General features: G+C 39.2%; 1 protein-coding gene across 3 annotated transcripts in view; it reads left to right on the top strand.

The window, feature by feature from the left end:
- Positions 1-4,943: 4,943 nt before the first annotated feature.
- MAP3K2 (mitogen-activated protein kinase kinase kinase 2) overlaps positions 4,944-22,726 on the top strand; it is a 47,600-nt gene continuing 29,817 nt past the window's right edge. For 2 of the 3 annotated variants that reach the window (XM_064717959.1, XM_064717961.1), the window contains exons 1-2: positions 4,944-5,255; positions 20,390-20,459. In XM_064717959.1, the coding sequence (XP_064574029.1) occupies positions 20,456-20,459 (4 nt within the window). In that variant the 5' untranslated portion in view covers positions 4,944-5,255; positions 20,390-20,455. Of the gene's footprint in view, positions 5,256-5,490; positions 5,587-20,389; positions 20,460-22,726 lie in introns of those variants that run through there. The other variant, XM_064717960.1, reaches the window with a different exon arrangement.

Genomic DNA, 22,726 nt, shown 5'->3' on the forward strand with positions numbered 1-22,726 from the left:
GTGGCTTTAAAGTGAAATGGAAGTGAATTGATTACTTTTATTATATCCGAGAAATGTTCACTGAAATATTTGAGTACAAATTTGGAAATCATCAATTTTTAATCTGGCAAATTTCCTCTTTAACTATGCTATAGTGTGAATATTTATAAAGAGGGGAAGTTTATATATAATGATGGTGAAATTAATCATTCACCTCAGGAGATCGTGAGAACATTAGAACAGTGAGCATTCTCCTGTGTGGGAGACAGGTTCAGTCTGCAGTTAATAAATTCCTTCACAAGTAAAACTATAACAAACCTTTCTGCTTGTGCTGAATACAATTTGACCTTGCCTTCTTCAATCTTCAGCACAGCAATGGATGTAGTAAGAAGATGTATATTAGTTCTTTAGAAGAGGCTGTGTGTGCTTTTTCTTTTTAACTGGCAGGAAGTTGAAATAGGCAGCATTTGTGGAGCTGTAATGTGCTCAGCTTAGTGCAATAGGAGAATATACTCAGAATTCTCTAAGGGTAAATCTGGGTTAAAAATATAGAACTACATCCTTGGAAGGAGACATCACTGTTGTCTGCTTTTCTTTGCCCTTTTTTCCCCCAAGTAATAATACTAAGGTTACCTCATGAGCTGAGGCTTACTGTGCATAATACTAACATTTTTATCACAATTGTTTAGATGTTAGGATAGTAACTCCCTTGCTGCAATGGTTTTGCAGTAATCACAACCTTTCCTTTATTGTTTGGTTTGGGGTTTTTTTTTTTTGTTTGGTTTTTATTTGTATTTTTTGGGGGGGTTTACTTTGTTTTTGTGTTTTTCATCTTGCTCCATGGATTACATGATTTGTCTAATTCTCAGAACAGAGGTTTTATTTTGATCTTACCTCTTTGGTCCATTTTTATGTAGATTAAAATTATTTGAGAAGTTTTGCAGCACCTTGCAGAAACCCAGTAGTGTATCAGCTGGCAGCAAGACTGCTTCAGGTTTCTGCTGTAGTGCTGCAGATAATATCAACTGTAGCAATGCTCTTCCTATGCCAACAGCCCTTGATCAAAGGGCATTGAGAGGTTAAAAGAAATGGGTGTGGTAGCAAAAACATCCTTGACCTTAAGATTGGGGTATCTGGAGTTCAGAGAACAGGACTTTATTTGATTTGATTTATTTTACAAGGGAGGTGAAAGCAACTGTGAGAAAAGGGCTAAGGAACCTCAGGAAGAATCAAGATTTACTGACCAAACACTGAAATGTAGGCATTTGCTGCACTGTGTAATTGTAATAACCAAAGAGAAGAATGTTAGAATGACAGTTACATTTACCATTCTGTTAGAAATCTCTTTTTGGTTGCTTTAGTATTTACCTCTGGCTAAGTCTCTGCCTATTCTGCCTATCCCTTATCAGATATTCATTTGATGGATGAATAGGTGCTTACCAGCTGCTACAATACACTACTGTCTGGTGTTATATCTGAATATGTGTCATAGAACTTTACATTTGTGACAGCAGTGTAATTCAGGGAAGGGGAACTTCTGTCAATTTCTGTCAACTGCACTTGCCTTACCTTTTACAGATACTCTTTGTATCTGTACTCTTAAGCAGAATATTGTTCATTCATATTTATTTAGCATAAAGTGAAGTCTGATTATTCTGTGGGTTTACTTAGTGTAAAATGAAGTCTGTGTTGTAAAATCTTCATTCTTTAAAGATTAACAGTTGTCATGTTTGCTAAAGGGAGAATAGGCTGTGCAGTGTCATTCTGCAGTAAGGTCCCTTGTCTGCTTTAAGGTGTAAATGAACAAATATGAGGCAACCATTGCTTGTTTCAAGCATTTATGGCTGTGTTTAGTCTTCTGAACAGTCACACAGAATATCCCCTAAATCTTTAAGAAAGTATGCTCTTTCTTACGTAGTGTGATTTAATATACTTCTAATCAGCATCTCCCAGTTTCTCCTTGCCATCTCAAATAGCAGCCTTGTGTTAAATGGCTGAGTGCTGCAGATGTTAGGGGAATTGTGCTATTAGTAAAGCCAACAGTGTCTGCGTTCTGGGTTACTGAATATGGCTGAGCCCTAAAGGTAAATGGGTTGCTTCATAAACTTCAGTGATGGGGTTGGAGCAGACAAACCTATCAGTACTGCTGCCCAAGATCACTTTGTGTATATTACATTTCTATAAATCTTCCAGCAGTGGTTTAGGACTGTCCTCCCCAAGATATTTGCTCTTCCTTTTTTTTCTCATCAGCCCTACAGTGATGGTGCATGTGGATTGGGTGCAAGCACTGAGATGCAGGCACTTGTTTCCTTCTGTCATGGGAAGGCAGAGGAGCATAGCACACATGACTAGCAAAGGTTTGAAATAATACTGCTGTTTCCTTAATGCACGTGAGCTGGATTTAAGCTTATAAACAGACTGTTGGCCCTCCTGCTGGTGAGGAAAGACTCTGGATCATGTTATAACATCCTGGCATCTCAAGCTTTACCCTACTGCAGTTCCCAGAAGAAGCCATTTTGACTTCTGTTATCTGCTCTGTCTCCAGCAGCTTGTTCCTTTGTCAGTTAACCCCTCATTTGATTAAATATATATTAAATTAATCACTAAATTATCCTTTTCTGGATGCCATTCAAAATATGGTAACACGGTGCCATCTGTAGGAAGGAGTGGTGAGGAGGCCAGGAAACATGGGAGAAAAAGGAGAATGATGGCATGCCTCTGAAAAGGGGATGGTTTGTTCCTTTTTAAAGTGTTTAGAAGCTGTGGCTTCAGTGTCAACTAATACAGGCACTTGTTAGCCTGAAGCAATGCATGTAGGAGGTGAGAACCTCTCATTGCAATGAGTATTGATTCTGGAATTCAGGGAGAGCCATTCTGCCAGATTTCAGTCAATTGCTTGAGTACACTATCCTGAGATGCGCTTACTCTATGATTTCCACCCCCACACCTCCCAACTTCTGTCACCTGTACAGGGTTTGAACTGAATGGATAAAAATAACTGATATACTTTATTTCAACTCCTGTCAGGTATTTTTTACTGTTATTTTCCATATCAACAACTGTTCCTGTAAGATTTATTTTGCATGACACATGATCCCAGAACCATGCCCCTGGGTTTGGGCTGAGCTCAGTGTGAGCCAGTGTCAAAGTGCTGGTCCTTGGTGCTGATAGGTATTTTTTATCTCAGAATCAGTATTTAGTTGTTTATGCTGTTCCTGGTACTGAAGATGCTCTGCTTTCAGGATTATGGCATGGTCACGCTGGTGCCTGTCAGGATGTACATCACCTCTGCCAGGCACCCTCAGGATGCTGCTCAGTGCTGGGCAGGCTTTGTGCAGCAATACAGAGCATCACAGGGCAGAGGAATGTGGGATGATCTTCCACAATCCCTGCTGGCTTCTTCTGTAGTGAAAGAACTTTGACTTCAAAACCTACCATTTGCTAAGCCCTCCTTCATCAGTTAAATCCAATTACAAGATGCTAAAGTTGACAAATGGCAATGAAATGGAACATTAAGGCAAGGGAAACACTGGATGTGTTTTCAAAGCTGTGTAAGCAGCTGTGGCTCATTGATTTTGCTTGATGGTGCAGGAGCATCACACATCAGCATTTTCTTGGCTGTTTCCCCATCATTTGGCAGAAAAGGTCACCTTTTTAACTTCCTCATTCAAGACTCTTGATCATGACAAGTGTCTTGTGAACACCACTGACAATTTCCCCAAGTCTGGAGCAAAGTGTCTTAGCTTTGAGATGACTATGTCTCCTGTATGATGGAATTAGTGAGTCAGTGCCTTGTGCCTTTCTTGGATGTGCTTCATCAGATGCTCTTTAGCACTGTCTTCTTCAGTGCCCTTTAAAAAATATGATGGTATATTATTTTATCATTCTCTGCAGCCTCTTTTGGTTAAAGATCTCAAAATAATCCGATTATGGACCTTAATGGGCAATTACTCAGTTTCATATGTTGTTCCCACTGGAAATTTACACATAATACTTGAACAGAAGTTTAAGATTTATTTCAGAGGTTTGTTAAGGGTGACCCCAAAGTAGCCCCCCAACCCTTGTTTTGGGTAGATTTTGAGACGTTGTCCAGGATTTGCAAACCTCTTATGTCTTTCACGTTAAATACCTCTTAGCCCATGCCCAGCAAGCCGCATGTGAGCAGCAGCAGCAGCGGAGTCAGGTGCCCAGCACAGGTCACTGCTGGCTCTGTGTGCACACACCGCGCCTGGCAGTGTCTCAAAGGGCGCCGCTAAACACGCACAGGTCATTTGTGCATCTCACACACAATGGTTCATGCCTCTGAGGTTACTGTTAAATCTGTACAAAACTAATTACAGTGCACTGCTATTATTTACAGTCATCGGTTACTTAAGACCGCAAGGGTAGCTGGAATAGCTGCCCTGCTACGTATCAGGGACTGCTTCCTCGCTGATTAATTGAGGATAGCATCCTTCTTCCCCATGCATGGACTTCCTGCGGGAAGCAGGTGCCTCCTGCGGAGCGCGGGGAGCAATGGGCGCCCTGAAGGCGGCACAGCGCCCTTCGAGGTTGTGCTAAAAGCGCCCCGTGAGAGGCAAGTCACGGCAGCGCTGTTGCCCAGAGGCGGGGGATTTGTTGCAGCGAGCAATGGCAATGGCTGTACCGCGCTGCAACTTCCCGTCCTGCCCCCGCTCGGCGCCGATCCCGCAGCCGCGAACCGGCACTAGGCCGGGATTCTCTCAGGCTCGCCCGTCCAGGAGCGGCAGGAGCCGCACGGCCCCGGTGCCCTCAGCCCGCGGAGGGGCCCGGGCGGGACTCGAACCCGGGCCCGTCCCTGCGCGCACGCGCCCCCGCAGCCCCCGGGCGCGCGCCGCCCCCTCGCCGTGACGCCGCCGCGCGGTGACGCCTCGCGCTCCCTGCCCGTCACGGGGCCCGGCGCGCGCGGGGCGGAGCTCGCGGGCGGCAGCAGCGGCAGCCGCGGCGCTTCACGCCCGACGGGACCCCCGGCCCGGCCCCGCCGCGGCCGCAGCGCCCCGAGGCACCTGCCCCGCTCCTCTCCGCCGCCGAGTCGCGTCGCTCCTTCCGCGCCGGCCTCGGCGCCGCCTGTCACCGTCCCCGCCGTGCTCCGGCGCGGGCAGGCCCCGGGCCCCTTCCCCCCCTCCCCCGGGGGGGTGGGCTCCGCTCCGGAATCCTGGCCGCTCCCTCCGCGCCGCCCGCCCAGCCGGGGCTGCTCCCGCCGCCGCCGGGAAGCGCGGGGGGTCCCCGGCGGCCGCCCGGCCTCCGCCGTGACATAGGTCGGTGCGCGGGGAGGGGGCGGGCGGGGGGCGGCCCCAGTGCGGGGAACCCCGGGGCGGGTTTGCCCGGGCGCCTTGCAGGGCGGGCCCGGCGTCCCGGAGGTGCCCGGGCCGGGGGCAGCGCGGAGCCGGCCCGGCGCAGGTGGAACTGCGCGGCGGTGTGGTTGTTTGCGGTGCCGGGAGACGCACGCTAGTGTCGCTGGCTTACATTACCGCTGCAGTGTCTTAAGTGTTTTATGTGCCTGCCGAGTATTTCTGTGTCACCCTGAACCCTGCCGTGATTGCTCGCTGATGCCGCTGTGCTTTCTCGTCTTTGAGTTGCTCTGCAGTGGTAGGTAGTGCTGTGAATTGGGTATGTAGGTCAAATTCTGCGAGATGTTTTTGTCAGGGGAAAAAGTGAATGTTGGATTATTTATTCCCGTGTTGCTTTTGAAGTGCATTGCAGCACCCACGAGGTTGGGAGGGTTTTTTTACCCTTTTTTTTTTTTTCACCCTTGGTTGCTCTTGCTTCATAAATCTTTTAGTTTTTGGCTGTGGCATTACTGAAGATCAAAGCGCGAAAACAGCTGAGAGCTTCTAAGCTGTATTGTATCATGCAGTGTCCTCTAAGAGGGTGGTGAAAGATAATAGAAGCCTGCCTTGAAATAAGGGGGATTTCTAGTCCGCGCCGAAAATGTCTCTCAACTACAGCGTTTCTTTTCTTTAAACAATGCAGCACGTTGCAGAGCGTTGGAGGCCTAAGGAATTGTATTGCTGTGTATATGGCAGAGACGTAGCAGAGTGAATGGCTACAGGCTTGTCATGCACAGCATCTTGGGTTCTCTCGTGGCACAGCACTCACTAACGAAATAGCCTAGAAAGTATTCTTTCCTGTGGAATTCCCTCTGGATATTTTTAAGGGAAGGGACATTGATGAGCTTTTTTTGCTATTTTTTCCTGCTTTCACCTATACCTTTCCTTACAGTGACTTTATAAATTACTGATTTCCTCAGCAATCTATTTTAAAATCAGAACTTGGTATAATTCTTGTTTCCTTTACACTGCATGTTCTATCATGCCACCAATATGTATTGAACCCAGATTTGATTGAGGTAGCAAAGCTGTATATAATTAATTTGATTTTTCCCCCCCAAGGTTTTAGTGTATGTTGATAAAGCAGAACAGGAAGATAACATTTGTCAGATTGACTCATTGCTTGAGAAGAAAAATCTGTGTAGAGTTTGCCTTGATGAGCTCTGTGTTGGTGTTTGAACAGGTGGTTTACCTGGCACTAATAGAAGAGTAAGGTGAAGAAAACAGAAGTTTTTGCATTGCTTGCCTTGCTGAGATTTCTGAACTGTCAGAGGAATCTTTTTTTTTCCCAAGATAGCTTGGTAATCTTAGCAGTTTTGTAGTAAATGTTATTAGGTAGAGAGCTGTGACAGAATTTAGTCATTGGGTGAAATGAGCATTATGTTTTTGTTCAATATCATAGGCAAGCTTTTTTTGTTGTTTCTGCTTTATGTTGATAAAACTAATTTATGGTAAAAATGAATAAGCGTTCAATTTTTTTTTCAGTGGTTCTTTGCTATGAATGTTAGGAAAGCCAGTCAGGGCACAGGCTTGTGGAATTTAAAGCCCAGTGATTCTAAATGCAGGAGAGATTGTTTTATTATAGTTTGCTCTGGAGAAAGCAAGCACAGGTTGGTCAGGCTGTAACTTTTGTCCACAGTTACAGTTTTTACTTCACATTTTTTCCTGATCATTTCCTAGAAGTTGTTCATATTTGGGTGCAAATCAGAATGACTGGTTTTAAAAACCTTGTCATTAATAAGTATTTGTAGGAAACTATGGAGAAAAAAGCTTTGAAATCTTGGCAATCTAAAGTTCTATATTTTTTTCTTTCATATTAAGAGTAGGATGACTTCTTACCTCAGCAACCTAAGTGAGAAGTAATGAGTAATCTGGTTTTGTGAGAAGTTGTTCAGTGGCTCTCTAACTGGGCATCCTCTGAACTGAAAAGTAATGTTTTCTTATAAAATGCAGCCTGAGAATGATAATAGATTAATTTCCTTCATTTGTTCCCCCTCTTCCACAGCACACAGCCAGTGGTGTTCTGATCTGTGGGGAGGTACCCATTCAGTTTGGAGTAATGAACATATTTTCTAGTAATATCTTCTTAAATGTTTCATACTGCTAACAATATCCTTTGTTTAGACTTTTTGGAGAAAAATGAGTGATGAAAATTTGACTGATTGATGTATTTAAGTAGATCTTAAATACATTTGCAGAAAATGTCATGTGTTTTCATGTACATGGCAAGCTGTTGTAAATATGTATATTGCTTAGTGACTCTAGGTTTATTTAATTAGACAGACTATTGGATTTGCTGTCCTGAAAGTTCAATTTCTAAATGCAAGCTTTTAGAATTCTCAAGTAGAATTGACACAGTAATAAACTAAAAAAAGAAAAAAATCCATAAATTCTGTTAAACACACTGATTTTTCAGTGAGAAGAAAGAAAAATCTCTTTAGGCAGAAATGCTTCTTTTGCTATTTTAATATTTTGTGTTTTGTAGTGCTAAGGTCCAAATAGATCATGCATGCTATAATTGCACACAGCTTGTAGAGTAATATTGGAAACATGGGAATGTGTTCAGAATTCAGCATGTTATGTGTGATTCACTCCTCACTTCTGGATCTTGGCATGACATCTTGATTTAATAGCATGACAAATGAAGTTTATGGCTCTATGTAAACCCATTTTCTTAGACTAACCATGGTTATTTGCAGGGTTTTCTGGGATGTTTTAATATATGCATTTGAAATGTCATCTTTTAAAAGCAGCAGGAAGATTGGTGATAATGAGAAAATGAAAGATGGAGTTCTGTATTGTGATATTGCAGATATTCTCCTGGGAAATGGGAACCCCTGCTCTAGAGATACTTGACCCACAAATACACATGTGGTACAGTTTAGTTCCCATCTTGATGAGGTTATTTGAAGTTGGACTTACTTGAGCAGGACCAAAGCAGAAGTATCTACATGATCCTTTAAAAACTGGCAGTTGGGAAGTTTGGAATTGGTAATGCAGGGAGTCCTCTAGAGATGTGTCTTTGTCCCATCTGTTTGTAAAGTCTTACTTATGTGTACTTCTCTATCTCCAGTTATTGCATATTTCTTAAGGTATACCTGCATACTTTAACTCAGTTTTTCATGTGAGAGGAAAATAGTTTTCTTTAGCCTAAAGTATTTTTTCTTTGCTGTAACTTTGTTTTCAGCCATTTTTTCTTTGAGTCCTTCACAATATCTTTCTCACTTGCTTCTCTTCCTGTATTTCCAGTCATCATTTATGGATTATCTGCAGCAGTAAAAGATGCTGCTTTTTGTTTTCCTGAGATGATTTGTGCCAAGCGCTTGAACAATCTGACAACAGCAATGCAATAAAATTCATATGCTTCTGGTGTTTGCATTGGAAAGACTGTACTTGTGAAGCTCAGGTGTGATAACACTGATGAACATTTCTGATTTGGATGATGGATGTGTAAGAAAGGAATGGATTTCATGAGGTCAGCCCCCACCAGAGGCAGAAGGCTGAAATCATGTGTGACAGACATTTGTCTCATCTTCTCTTAAAAAGCTCAGAAGAGGGGAATACCACACCTCTTCACTGATCTATTTATAGCTGGCACATATGACTATTGCTGTTGTTAGGAGGCTTTTCTTAACACTTAACTCTGTCTTGGTGCTAGTGAAGCCATTTAATTCTCATCCAACTCTTACCACTCATGTCGGATAATGGTTTCTGTGCTCTTTTCACCAAGTCTTCATACCTGAAGACTCTTCTTCTGTCTCCTTTTATTTTAGACTCCTCTTTTCTAAACTGCCCAAACAGGATGTTTGTTCTTCAGTCTCACTGTGCACTGATTTGTCTGTATCTTTTTCAAAGTTCTGCAGATAGTTTTTGAGCAACAGAGTAATTAAGTTACTCTGCAAGTAGCAGAAGTAACCTGGTGGCCTTATTAAAATGTCATTCTAGGGTGTGTGCATGCTGGTATGGCTGGGTTTTGTTTTGTTGTTGGGGCTTTTTTCTTTTCTTGCCAACAGCATCAGGTTCCTGGCTCCTGCATTTGCTAACACAGGAGCTCATACTAGTGTTTGTTGTATCTGCTGTCTCTTTCTTCAATATAGCTCCAATATATGAGTTGGAGTTATCTTTCCAAGGAATATAACCTTATACTGTATTGAAATCAGTCTTTATTTTGAGTTAGTTTTCTTCTGTTTAGCATTTTTGGACTAAGCAGAGTATGCACTTGCTGCTCTTCCATATCTCTTTCCCAGCACGTGCAATCCCTGTGGCTTTTGAACATAAGCCTGCTCTACAACAGGAAATTTGGATTGAGGACAAGTTCTCCTAGGGTTAGATGCATTTTCCACAAAACAGACCTCACTGGTCTGTTTTGTACATGTGCTGTCTTTTGGAGTAAATGATATTGCTGAGGTAATGTCTGTTAGTGCAACTGTACCTGAACAAGCCTTTTGCCATCTTGAGCTGTCATATGGTCCAGTGATGTAGCAGAAGAAATTTTAATCCTGTAGGCATGCTTTATTGGAAGAATTGCAGAGTCAGCTATGGGACAGATGTGTTCAGCATGTTCCCTGGTTTTACTCTATTTTATCAGACTTAATAAAATGCTTTTATCCATAATTTTTGAGGCTAGGTCACAGATGGGACAAATTTTGCAATTCTTTCAACAGTGTGTTCTTCACAAAAATTTAAATGGACACCAATAATGATTACTAGAGAAGTCCCTTTTTAGTTTCTTGCGGGAAAAAATATTCAAGCAGTCAATGTTGACTGCATCTCACCTGTCCTTAAAATTATTTTAAAATAATTTAGACAAGAGGTCTGTAAATGTTAACAGTTTAAATGCCATGTTACTGGAAGTAACTGTAGTCTGATCTTTGAACAAACATTTGAAAACTGGAAAAATCTGGATCAAGCTGTTTGAATTTATAATAATTTTAAAAATGAGAACAGAGAGTTAAAACACTGACACAAGCAGAAGTTAAACTTCTAAAGAAAAACTAAAATAAATACAACATTCTATTGAGGAGCATGAGATTTGTCACCCTGAATATCTTATTAATGCAACAGCTGAAAACTGGTAAAGTTCAACCTGTATTTAACTGTTGTTTTGTCACACTGACTATGTGTGTTTTTAGCAGTGCCACAGTTTTTGTAACTCCAGCATAAGACTTGGTTTTAAAAGTAAAACTCAATTTGAATAGCAAATCCCCATGGGAATTGTGGAGGTTTTTTTCCATATGGCTTGATGATAACTGTCTTGGTGTAAATTTGGGTTTAGAAAAGTGGTTTTTGTCCTGCTGGTAGCAGTAAGCACAGTAACTTCAGGCAGGGATGACGTGGGTAATGTAATGACTTCTTAATGACTGCCTTAATGAATGCCTTGCTGCAGCAAGTTCCTTCATGGAATATCTGTTATACTTCTGTGTTTGTGATACTGGCACTGTCATGAGTACTGAGTGAGATTTTTAAAAACAAATTTATATGTTATTGGTGAACTGTCTGATGAGTTTTAGATAAAATCTTAATCTGTCATAGAATCAAACAAAAGAAAATTCAGTATTCATCCCTCAGTGATGAGCACGAATGAATGCTTATGGAAGACTGAGAACAGTGTAAGCATTCTTAGCTTGAATATTCTTTCAATCCCTAATTATTTTTAGTAAAGGTTGATTCTAAATGTGGAGTAGTTTTTGTGTAGCTAATAATGTTTGGATTTTTTTCTCAGACTTTTTTTGCATGCAGCTAAATAAATGTCTGGCATCCAGATATCCTTTTGTAAGAAATTCTGTAGGTATGTCTAGTAAAAACTATTCTTTTTTAAACTTTTAAAACATTTTACTGAATTCCTTTGGTGCCACCTTTCTTTTGGAGGAGAGTAGACATTCTCTCTGTGTTATTACAATACAGCTCTCTGTTCATGGTACAATTTTGTAGCCCTTTATCACTTTCTCTCCACACCCAAATGTTATTGAAACCAGAATCCTAATTTGCCTATTTCTTTTCCCCTGTAGAACAAAAGCTTTTGATTTTACCTTCTCCTATTTTGCTACATCCTCTTCTGGAGCTGAAGGTCCCAGGAATGCTAATGGTGTTCAAAATGTAAAGTCAGTGATGTGTTTCACACTTTTTGTTCACAATTCCTAACACTGGCTTTATTCCTGAGTGCTGGCGGTATTCAGTGCAGAGTTGGATTGGTTTCATCATTGGTTTCTCATGTACAGAGTTGGAACCATTGCTCTCCTTCCTCCCTTCCACTCATCTTGCACTTCCATTCACCAGTGCTGGCAGTTACCTGCTTATTGCTCAGTCCTCTCTCTGATAAAGACCACCACCTCTGCTGTTGTCAGTCCTCTCCTTGCTCTCCCAAATAATAGCAGTTTCAGAAAGCTCCCGTTTCTTGGGTAATCTAGAATATATTGAACAACACACACAGTTGTGGAGGCCCACTGGGATCCACCTTCCTTGTGAAAACAACTGTATGTCCTTTGTCTTCTATATTTTAACCATTTATTCATGCAAGGGTAGATCTTCTTTGTTATGCTGTGACTGCAAGAAGGCCTTTGGCAAGACTTCTCCAGCACCATAAATCCAAGTAGACCATGATACTGAGTGAGATCAGTTCTTCATACATGTACACAGAGGGCACCAAGATTTAAAAGTGAGGATCTCTTTTTGGAGAGCCATATCTGCTCTATCACAATAATATGTCCATTATTTGTAGTTTGTTATATGTCACACTTAATATTGTGTAATTTCTTGAAATCCCTGCATTATGCATGCCATCCTTTTTAAAAGATCCAGATCTGTGCAGTGGCCAAGAGAGTTGACTCCAGCCCGAGTTCTTGCTCTATTCTTTGTGTTGGCATCGATACTGTAGAAATGTGAAACCAGTTAGATAGGCTGATTATTACTTAAAATGTAAAATCTTTTCAGCTGGATCATCTGTTGACTCCAGATCTCCTACTTGTCATTCAGGTTCAGCTGGACAGCAACAGTTAGTGTAGACAAGCAGCACTACTCTCTTGACATAAATGCAACCTTAGCAGTGGAACAGTTTTCTTAAATTAGATAGATAGAAGTGGGCACAGGCATAGTAATCCTTTCTCTAGAACTGTAGTGAGTTTTCCTTATTAGCTCTATTTATGAGGATTTTTGCATTTTTATCACTTGAGGGAAAAGTACAATAGTGAAGCATCATAGTCCTCATCATTTGGTACCCACTGCTAAGGGCTGTGCTGGTGCAGGTGTGAGAAGGAAACTTATGATAATATGTTCTCTTTGTGTCTTTGCATTTCATTCTGGAGTGTTTTGGCAAACCTGGGTTTCTATTTCTACATTTTGGTTTAAATGTTATTATGATGGTTTGGGTTGAATTATGATTTTTTTTTTTTGATTCACAGGAAGCTAAAGATCAAAGTGTAAAGTGATGAATAGCTTCTGCCCTTGACCACTTAGCACTCTTAGTGTTTTAGCCTCTGTGATTCATCCAGTTGAAAACACAGTGCCTACTGCATGTGGGTAAAAACTTATAAATTTGTCCATTTAGACCTGTGCAGTGAGACCTGCTTGCTACAAAAATGCTGCACAGTCATGTAAAAGAATGCTTGGATTTTGCATATGATGTGTTAGCTGTGCATGTGCACATGATTTTTACAGTTTCCATGAGTGTATAATTATTACACACTTACCTGTCTTCTTGGTGGTGTCACTGAGCTCTCTGTACAGTTCCAAGTGTGAGGGGTCTGAGTCTGTCTGTACCTGGGGCACCCTGGTTCAATTCATTGCTATTTGTTGTTGCATGTTTTATTCTTGAATTGGAGATGGATTCAGGGGTGTTTTTTCTATGCTGTGTTGGAAATCTGTATGGCTCATCAGTGTCTTATCTACTTAAATATTCCATGCTAGCATATTATGAGGGTTTTTTTGCATTTTATATTTGTTTTGAGGATAGAAAAAAAATGAAGGAACAGTCTGATTGAATGTACAAAGCTAATTTGAATTACGATGAGAAGAGCACGTGGGGTACTTAATGAGGAAGAATTGAGTGTGAGCCAGGAAATGCATTTTAGGCAGAAGCTCCAGGTGCTGGTGCATCATTGGAGTGGGAAAACATTTCAGCAAGGCAGCAGAAGATCAGAAAAATAATAGTTGTATTACTGTACTCTGGATTTTCTCAATGTATCACTGCCTTGAGTAGTGAGCAGGAAGAACTGTGCTTTGAGGAACAACTGTGCTTTGAGGAATGAGTAAGTGTATAACAAAGACTGTTCACTGAGGGCAATTTCTCCTTTATGTCTTGAGAAATTTGAAGATGGAGAGTAATTGAGACTGAGCTGTCTTCATGCTGGAGACACAGAAATGTCCTTGGAGACTTAAATTCTGTTCTTCCTGGCGTCACAGCAAAATGCCAGGTGAATCATATTGATCAAAAAGGCTCATGTGTATCCTTGTGTTAATTTTTTTTGGTGCTTGATTTGAAATGGTGATGTGATTTGCAGCCGTGATTTAAACTCTCAACTGCTGCAAATTCAAAATAGTTGAGTTTGGCTCTGAATGGAGGATTCTGTCCTCCATTCTGTCCTCCAAATATGATTGTTAGACTGAAGAAAAACAAAGTTTTGCAGTTTCAGTACCTGAAGGTAGGTATTAAAACTAGGTGTAGAAATGGAGAGTGGGGTTATTTGTCTGGCTTATTTCCCAAAATGTTTGTATTTCAACCCATCACAGTCACAAAAGTGGAAGGTTAAGTGAAAAGGATAGAACTAGTTACTGGAGTTTAAGGAGGTGCTTTTTTCTGTATGTCCTCAAAAGCCATATCTGACTGAAGATTTGTGTGCAATCACTCTTGTACATTAATTGAAATGCTGCAGTTGTTTGCAATACTCACTAACTGCTGGAAGACTGTATTTTTTTCTAATGTACTTTATTTTTGCCCATAGAATATTGCTGATACAAGTGGTTTGTGATAGGTTTATTCTTTTAGTGAGTGATTACTCTTAAAATCCATTTATTTGTCGCTGGTTGTAGCATGGTCTTTCATTCTTAGAGTAGTGATGGTTGCAGGAATCATCAGTCTGGTAGGATTACGTTTGTACTGTGTACATTTAGTTCTTTGGCTGAACTGGTGATCTTGAATGCTGTCACAAGGATGAGAGCTAACCTGTATTCTTTTAGGGTGTGTGCTATTAATTCTCTGTTGGGCAAAACCCCCTCCAAACAGTTGTCTTCCTGTAGGACCTTGGATAGAGCACAAGCAGTTACATTTGTAGTGAGGGATGGTTTTCATTGTAACACCTTTACCCCTTCTTCACAAGGATTTTGACTTGTTAGTCTAAAGTTTGAAGAAAAACAAATATTGGTGCCCTTCATGACAGCTTCAGCATAAGGGCTCCAAATGCCAGTGATAAGTGCTGAGGCAAGAGCACCACTTGAGATTTTTGGAAGGAGACACAGAAGCACCTAAATCTACCTAATATTCACTCACTGTAGTGCATGTTTCATGGCATTCTAGAGTCTAAAAATTTCATACACCTATTTTTTTTTTGAGACACCTTCTATGCAGCTACTCAGTTAATATAAGATAGTAAATTAGGATAAAATTACAAGCATCACAGAAGTGTTTTATTGTGTGTTTGTCGACACTCCAATGTTATCTTAATATATTGAGTTAGCCTTAATACAGTAATACAACTGTGATTTTATGATGTGAATAGCCCAGCTGATGGTGAGGAATGTTTGTGTTGTGGTGCTGGGGCTTTCCGCCATGGTGGTTGTGATAAATTTCCAAGATGTCAGAGTGCTCTGATCACAGAGTGCTCAGGAGGCAGTGATGCAGTTTTGTGTAGCCCAGTGAACTGTGTCTGTTGCTTTTTGATACATCTTTGTGAGAAAGTCTGGTCCTGGATAAGGGAAGAGAATGAGCAGTCAATTTGTAGCCAGTATGTTCTGTTGCAAAATTAGTAGCACTAGCATATTTTGCAAGGTGTCGCTGTGGTGCCTGTCTGTAAGGGTCAGGTGCTGACCCTTCCTCAGTTTAACATTTTTAAGTTTAAAAATCATGAACAGATCTTAAGAAAGCATCATGACTTTCAAGGAAGATTTGCTTGATGTGTCAGCAAAGCAATTGTTCAGTTAGGTTGAGGAATGAGCTGTCAAGTGCTTTGGCTGCAATGACAGATACAGGAAATAGAGAAGTTCTGTAAAACTCGAATTAGGTGAGGAAAGAGATCTTGTTGAGGAAAGTAGATGTTTTTCTGTTTGAGGCCAATTACAGTCTTATCTTTTTGGTGTACTTGAAATGGAGTAGGCCTACGAAGGGTTAGCTAATAGAGGCTCTTGATACTACTTGGAAAGAAGAGGTTCATTCAAAGCAGGAAACTTGCATTGGAGTGTCTTGAAACTCTCTAAATATGCTTATCTCTCCCTGTCAACTCTAAAGGAAGTGTAGAGAGATTAGCTTTCGTAGACTCTGGTTATTCTTTGTGAATATTGCTGTAAGTGTTAAGATATTTATCTCAAAAGACTAATTTCGGTATAAACTCATCTTGAACTGCTGCTTTCCATTTTGTTATGAGAACAGTCTTTAAAAACTCTGTCCTTACATTCTCAAACCTTCCAGCACATTGTAAGTTTTTCAAGTCAACATCATAGTTCATCAAGCTGATAAATGTTACATGACTCTGTCAAATTACAGTTTATTGAACAGCAGGAACTAAATATTTAATCTGAATGAAATTTTCCTATTGTCACTGGGCACATTGGATCCTTCAGTTAATTCTGAAATCTGATTCCCTAGGTAATTTGAGTGAGAGCTGCATTTAAGGTGCCTGAACTGACAGCATTGATTTTTGAGGTTTTATTCTTCCTGGAACTGGGAGGGCACCATCCATAGATACGGATTTTTATGCAAGTCTTCTGGTCTGTTTTATTGGTTTGAAGATTTTTGTTACTTTTTTTTGTTTGTGTATTAAATTGAACTCAAAAAGGAGTACAGCTAGTAACCATTCTTTTCATAAAATAGATACCAAATCATGTCTGAATCTGTATAGATGAGGTAAGTCTGCATGCTCCTGTGGGCTCAGTGAGACATTAACTCACTTTTCTTTTGCTTGCCAGGAAGATTTTTAAAATCTTCAGTGTAAGAAATCACAAGTCTGCTGATTGTAGAGACACCTGATAGCTGTGTGCCAGCCACAAAGATTGTGATGCTTCAGCCATCCCACACGTGCAGTGTGCACAGAGCACTGTGCCTGCAGGTTGTGTGCAGAAGCAAGATGGCTTCTGCATTCACTGCATTTTTATACACACAAGGATTTCACTATGCCACTTTAATGTGTATTGCACCTATGTTAGGTAATTACATTGTGATTTAATAATTTTTCTCAATTGTTTCTTGCTAAGACTGTCCAATCTTTTGGCTGCAACCTTTTTTCCAATTGCCTAAATGATTGTCTTTATGTCAAAATGCATTCAATGCAAAAACATTACTGAGTAAATGTAATAAACCACAGTATTTAGACTTGCATGGAATACAGCTTCTAATTGTGGGTGGTGCTCTCCTGGTTGCAGGGAGTATAGAAGTTCAGAAAGCAGTCCTGTGAATTTTAGTATCATAAACACAGTTCGTCTCAGTTTTAAAGTGTTTAGTATTATTTTTAATTAATAATAAATGGGGACTAACCACAGTAAATTATTATATGTATTTAAAACACTTAATGGTATTTAAATACATTTTGCTGGACTGCAACTGTTTTCAGACATGATGCAGGTAATTTCCTTAAACCTGAACTTTTCTGTTTCATTGTGCTGCCTGATCATTGTTGGTCTCCAGGGGCCTGCAGTGGGAATCATGTTTGTTGGAGTTTTCTGCTAAGTAGGAATATGGATTTCTTTTATTTTAGTCCATCAGCTGGGTTTCCTGTTAATTAATTGAGGTTTTAAAGCAAATAAGTATCTGCTATTTAGCCAAATATGTTGAAAAAACCTAAGTAGGGTGATTGCTGCAGATAGTTCTGTTAACTAATCTGTAATTATTTCAAGAAGACATATTTTGCTTGGCAGTAAACCTTGAAATCAAGGCATTTGCTATGTTTTACATAATTTATTATTATGGTTTTGTTTTCCAAATGTTACCTTAATTTAGCAATGTATCATTGGCTTTTGATTTGGATTAGTTTATTCTTTTTCTCCCTTATCTGCTTTCCCTGTGAATGTGTTTTTAATGTATTATTACAAAATGTTAAAGATCCAGGTTTTTCTAAAGGTGATCTCACATCTGATGTGTTACTGTTCAGCTTTTTCTCATTACTCTTGTTCAGTTCTCCTTTTTTCTATCATTTCTGTTTTTGTGCTACTGCTGCTGCTTTCATATTCTTTGAAAAGGCTGGCTTTTTGTCCAGTGTTCATTTGTGTGTATGTCCATATACAATCCTCTTCTTTATGTTCATTTCTGTGGAGTTACCTTCTGATGTCTTGTAACAATACTGACCTCTATGCTCACCACACCATGTAGTGTCGTTATTGTCATTTATGCCAGCAGTTGCTTTGAGTTATGAAAAATGCTACAGAAATTCAGATTTAGGTATTACTCTTTGTCTTGTTCACAGATATTGTGTTTATTTTTTTAAAATAAAAACCTTAACGAGCAGTGCTGCACATTATTTTGGTGAAAGGTTAAGTCGGTTGTTTGACTAAGTGATCACTTGAGGTTTTGTCAGCCTTGCTTGCTGGGATTTATAGGATGTTGGTTGTGCGAGACCAAGCATGTGATTGTTTAAGAATAACATTTTTAGAGTAAAACCATTTTATCTGGCTCATTCTTCTTGCTATGAAATAAAATTTTATAGTCTTACTTGATATTCTGGTTGTCCATTCTACAGTCTGAAAAATCACCTGTGAATGCTCACTCTTCATTTTTACTTGGCTCTTTTTGCTTCATGTGTTATAGACAAATGTCTCTCTGAATAGCAGTGCAAGCAGATACTGGTTTTGTATTGTCTTGGTTTAACTTGCTTGTGTCTAATACAGTGTAAGTCAGATTTAATCTTTAGCTGTGATTGAAATAATCACAGTGCATCTTTCATATCTTGAGTTCACTTTTTGTCATTTGCCTTTGCTGTAAGGGTTGGAAAACATTTATCTTTGCGCTCATTTATTTTGGTGGAGGGAATTGATATCCTTGAGATTCTTGCCCCACTATGCAACAGGTTTGGACTCTGAAAGTGTAAAGCACCTTTCTATGTAGGTAAAGTCCTGCTGTGTAAGTCTGGATTCCTTACTAAATCAGGATAAACTAGATTGCTTGCTTCACTGGGTTTTTTGTTCTTGATTTAGTAACTGAGAGGAACTGTGTCTGGTTATTATAGAAGTGTGTGAGAATGGGCAATTGGCTCAGGGTGTCTGAAACAGCTGCATCATCAGCACAGCTTACTTGTCCTCAGGCTTTGTTTCATTTGCATTGACAAAGCCACCGAGGAAAGAAAATATCCAGGTGATTCTTGGAAATTGTTTTTAGCTTTCTCAGATTTTGAAAGACTTCCAGACTTTGGAAGGTGGCTGGTGGGAAGTGAATCATGAATATGAATCAGCTTCTCTCCACCCTTATATACAAAATGCTGTTGCTAGGATATTCTTCTTTGATGATGTGATAAGAGTGTAGCAAACACCTTTTTGAAATTCACTCTGTCATCCCTTTTTTAATTACATTCAAATTCAGGCTGCTTGTGTCTCTCTGCAAGACCTTGACATAATTTTATTCTACCTTTGCATCTGCTCTTTGTGTTTGCAGCCTTTGCTTCTCCTGAGTCTTTCAGAGTTTCAATTTTTTGGTTTTGCTTCCTTTTTTTTTTTTTTTTTTGTCTTGGATTGTAATCTACTCTTGTGTGTGTGCTATGCTTGTGTTGCTTTGCAGCTAGGGATTAGGGTATGCTTTTTACCTTTTTACTGAATTTATATAGACTTCTTTGAAAAAAGTTGAATTTTGTTATCTTGTTTTTAGTCACTCTCCACAACCACCCTGTTCTTCTGACCATTGTGAAAATGATCAGTTAAAAACAGAAGTCTTTTTCCATTTCACAAGGCAAATTCATAGAGGTCTTAATAAAATTGGGTCTGAGTCATGTTTCTAATTGAAATTTTAATGTTGTTAGCTTATTTTTAAAGTAACATTAAATGCTAACACAAAGGTTGTTAAGGTGACTGATTGTACTTCATATTTGAACTGAGAATTTTGGTTAAAAGGGGCGATAAAATAAGAAACATAAGTCATTCAGAGAAATTTAATTTTCTTAAGTTTTTTTTTCTTTAAGGAATAAAGAAGTGATGGGGAAAATAAATGGATGCTTACTTATTAGCTTATGTTCTAGTGAGACATATCACAAATCAAGGCTAAAGAATGAGTTGTTGTAGCTGGAGGAACTTGAAGGAAATGTTTTTTTCTTCAGCCCTATGTGAGCCCTTAAGCTCAAATATCTTCAGCTTCCAAGTTTGGTTTTTTTCAGCTAGGTTGAGGAAGAATATCTGGGATTTTTTTTTTTGGAGATATAAGTTGGTTTTGTTGTCTTCAGGTGTGGTAGAAGATTTAAAATGCCTCACAGAACTACTGTATTTCTTTGAAACACTTACAAAGAAATATTACAGAAGTGCTTAATCTAAAATCATGAAATACATTGTTATGTTTAATGTATTGACAGCTAATTAAAACAGACATTTTAATGAAAATTACATTAGCTCTCATTTTAAGACAGTTTGATCAAATACAGAATTAAAAAGATGTTTATTAAACACTTTAAGTGAATAATTTTTTCAAAGATTCTCCAAGGCAACTGCTGATACAAAAAACACAGCATAGGAAATAATTTATAGATGTTCTGCTTTTTTGGACTCTTGGGGATGCAAAAGCTGTTTTCTCCACATATAATATGTGTCTTATGCAAGCTTATTTGTAGTTTATCTGTGAGTTTGCTATGTAGAATCTTAGAAAAACTGCCTATAAACAATGAAAAGTTGACCATTTTATATGGCTTTGACAACTTTAGTAATTGTGGGGTTTTGGTTTTGCTTTTTAGGAAATAAAATAATGCTAATGAAGCAACCATTTCTCTGAAGTTTGAGTTTTCAGACTCACTGCCATAATGGGTAAGTCTTCTGTGTAACTTACACAAAAATTTACTACAATTCCTGGAAAACATGCTTTGGCTGTTTAACATAATGTAACATCTATGTATGAAAGTAAATGTTCAGCAGCTTCACTAGTGTTGAAAATACTCCTTTTGTGGCTTTTTGGGGTTTTGTTGGTTGGTTGGTTTTCCCCCTTCCTTATAATGTAGTACTTTTCCCTCATTTTTTTTTTTATTATAAAACCGCAGTGCTGAGGGCAAACAAAACACAAAGTCATGAACACGACATCAGATTCAGCTCCATGTTCGCAGTTCTTGTGTGTGAAACAAAAGGTGTTTGTCTTCAGCTCTACTTACAGATTCAAGTTTAGGAAATTTACATTCATGGTATTGGAGTACTGAGCAATACTAACTGTGCTCTTAGTGGTGATGGGTGTTAGAATCAAACTCAAAACATAAAATCTACAAATAAGAGTTTTATCTTACTCCCTTGTGTCATGACAGTGCCAAGCCACCTCTGTGCAGATGGTTTGACTTGTTCTACTTACGTGGCACATTTGTATTTCTTTAAATTGTATGTCAATTTTTCAAGCTGTGTGTTTTTAGTGAGTTCACCATGTTGTTATTGTAATAATTTCTTGGTGCTCCCTCTCCAGAAAATCCCAACAAACCAACCACACCACATGCATTTTTGTATTGCCTTTGTTTATCTCCTAATGTTTTGCTAATTTTCCTAACCTTATGCTTAATAATAAAAGTTGCTCAATCTAGGAATACAGCACTCTTCAGATTTCTGACATTTTGTGTGAGAGAAATGATTGTTGAGTCATACTGGATATTTAGTAACTTTAGATGCTTTGCCACAGTACTTTGGTTTCTTTTGTGTAAAATATCCAATCCAGTAACCACTGGAAACTCCAACGAACTGCTAAAGCATTATTTTCTCTTTTGCATTGCTAAGCACTGGAATAGGCCGTAACACAATAAAATAGTTCAACTGTTTTAATTGTGGCAAATTTTGAAGTGTGTTTTAGTGTGAGAAATCAATAGCTGAGCTGCAAGAACACCTTTAGTTTTGCTATTAAATAGTGCTGGTAAAACTTGCTGTTGTAGATTTGCATATCTTAGTAGAGTTATGAATAATGACAGCATGGGTGATGATTAAAGTTACTAATTTTCAGACCAGCTTTCCATTCTATAAGGAATCCTTTAAATTAGAACACTTAAATTTCTTTATATGAGAAATATATTTGGTTATATTTTAATAGAATGAAGGAATTCTCGTTGTTGCTGAATATTTGGGATGCTTGCTTGCTGCTTTTAATGCTGAGCTTTTCTCAGGTCCATATTTGAGAAATCCAGTTTTAAATGTATGCTTTGTAAATCACAGCATTTAGCAATGAATTCTTCAACAAGCATATCCATTGTGAAGGAGCATGAAGGCACACAGTCAACACCTCTGGAGATAAATTTTGTTGTCCAGTGTTCTAGATACATGCTGAGTGCACTGCTATTGCTGTAGCAAGGAATTAATATAAAATATTAGAAATAAATTACTCTTAGTGATGGATGTACAGACTTTTGAGGTCCGAAGCACTTTCCTGTCTAAAGGAACATATCCAAGTTCTGGGGCAGATTTTGTCTATCATGACATCAGGACATCACAGCTGCAGCAGATTGTCAGGATTTAGGATTTTTTTGTCAACTTGAAGCCTAATTTATGTAGCATTCCTGCCCCTAAATTATCCCCTGGGTTCAAAGCTTCTGATTCTCCATGTGAATTCTTCCTTTAAGCTGTAAAGTCCTCTGTATTTTCAGTCCTGGAAAAGTTCTGTGGTGTTTTATTTTTGGGTTGTTTATTGTTTTTTGGTTGTGTTGATGTTTTTGTTTTGGATTTTTATAATGCTCCATGGGCTATCAGCTGATGCTCAGGCAGTTGAGGTGTTCATGTGGGAGTTTGTGTATGCCTCTCATGGGCATGATCATACCTGTTCAGGACAGAGGAGAAATAGTTCAAAAGAACTTGCTTTTTATTCTTTATTTTATGGAAAGGAGCGGGAAGTAAACGTCTCATCTATGGATATTGTTTGAATTGAAATAGGCAAGGCTTTCTCCTGCATCCCCTTTCTCTTATTAATATGGCCTGCAGCTGTTTAAAGTTTAATCTTTGTTATGACTTCAGGTTTTTTTAAACCTGTTATTGAATTGGGGTTACTGATTAAGCTGTCCATTTCCTTAAGCACTGTTAATGATAAATAAAATAAAAATGTTTACAATGTGGCAACA

The sequence above is a fragment of the Zonotrichia leucophrys genome, chromosome 7, assembly GCF_028769735.1.
Source record: "Zonotrichia leucophrys gambelii isolate GWCS_2022_RI chromosome 7, RI_Zleu_2.0, whole genome shotgun sequence".
In the NCBI taxonomy this organism is placed as follows: domain Eukaryota; kingdom Metazoa; phylum Chordata; class Aves; order Passeriformes; family Passerellidae; genus Zonotrichia; species Zonotrichia leucophrys.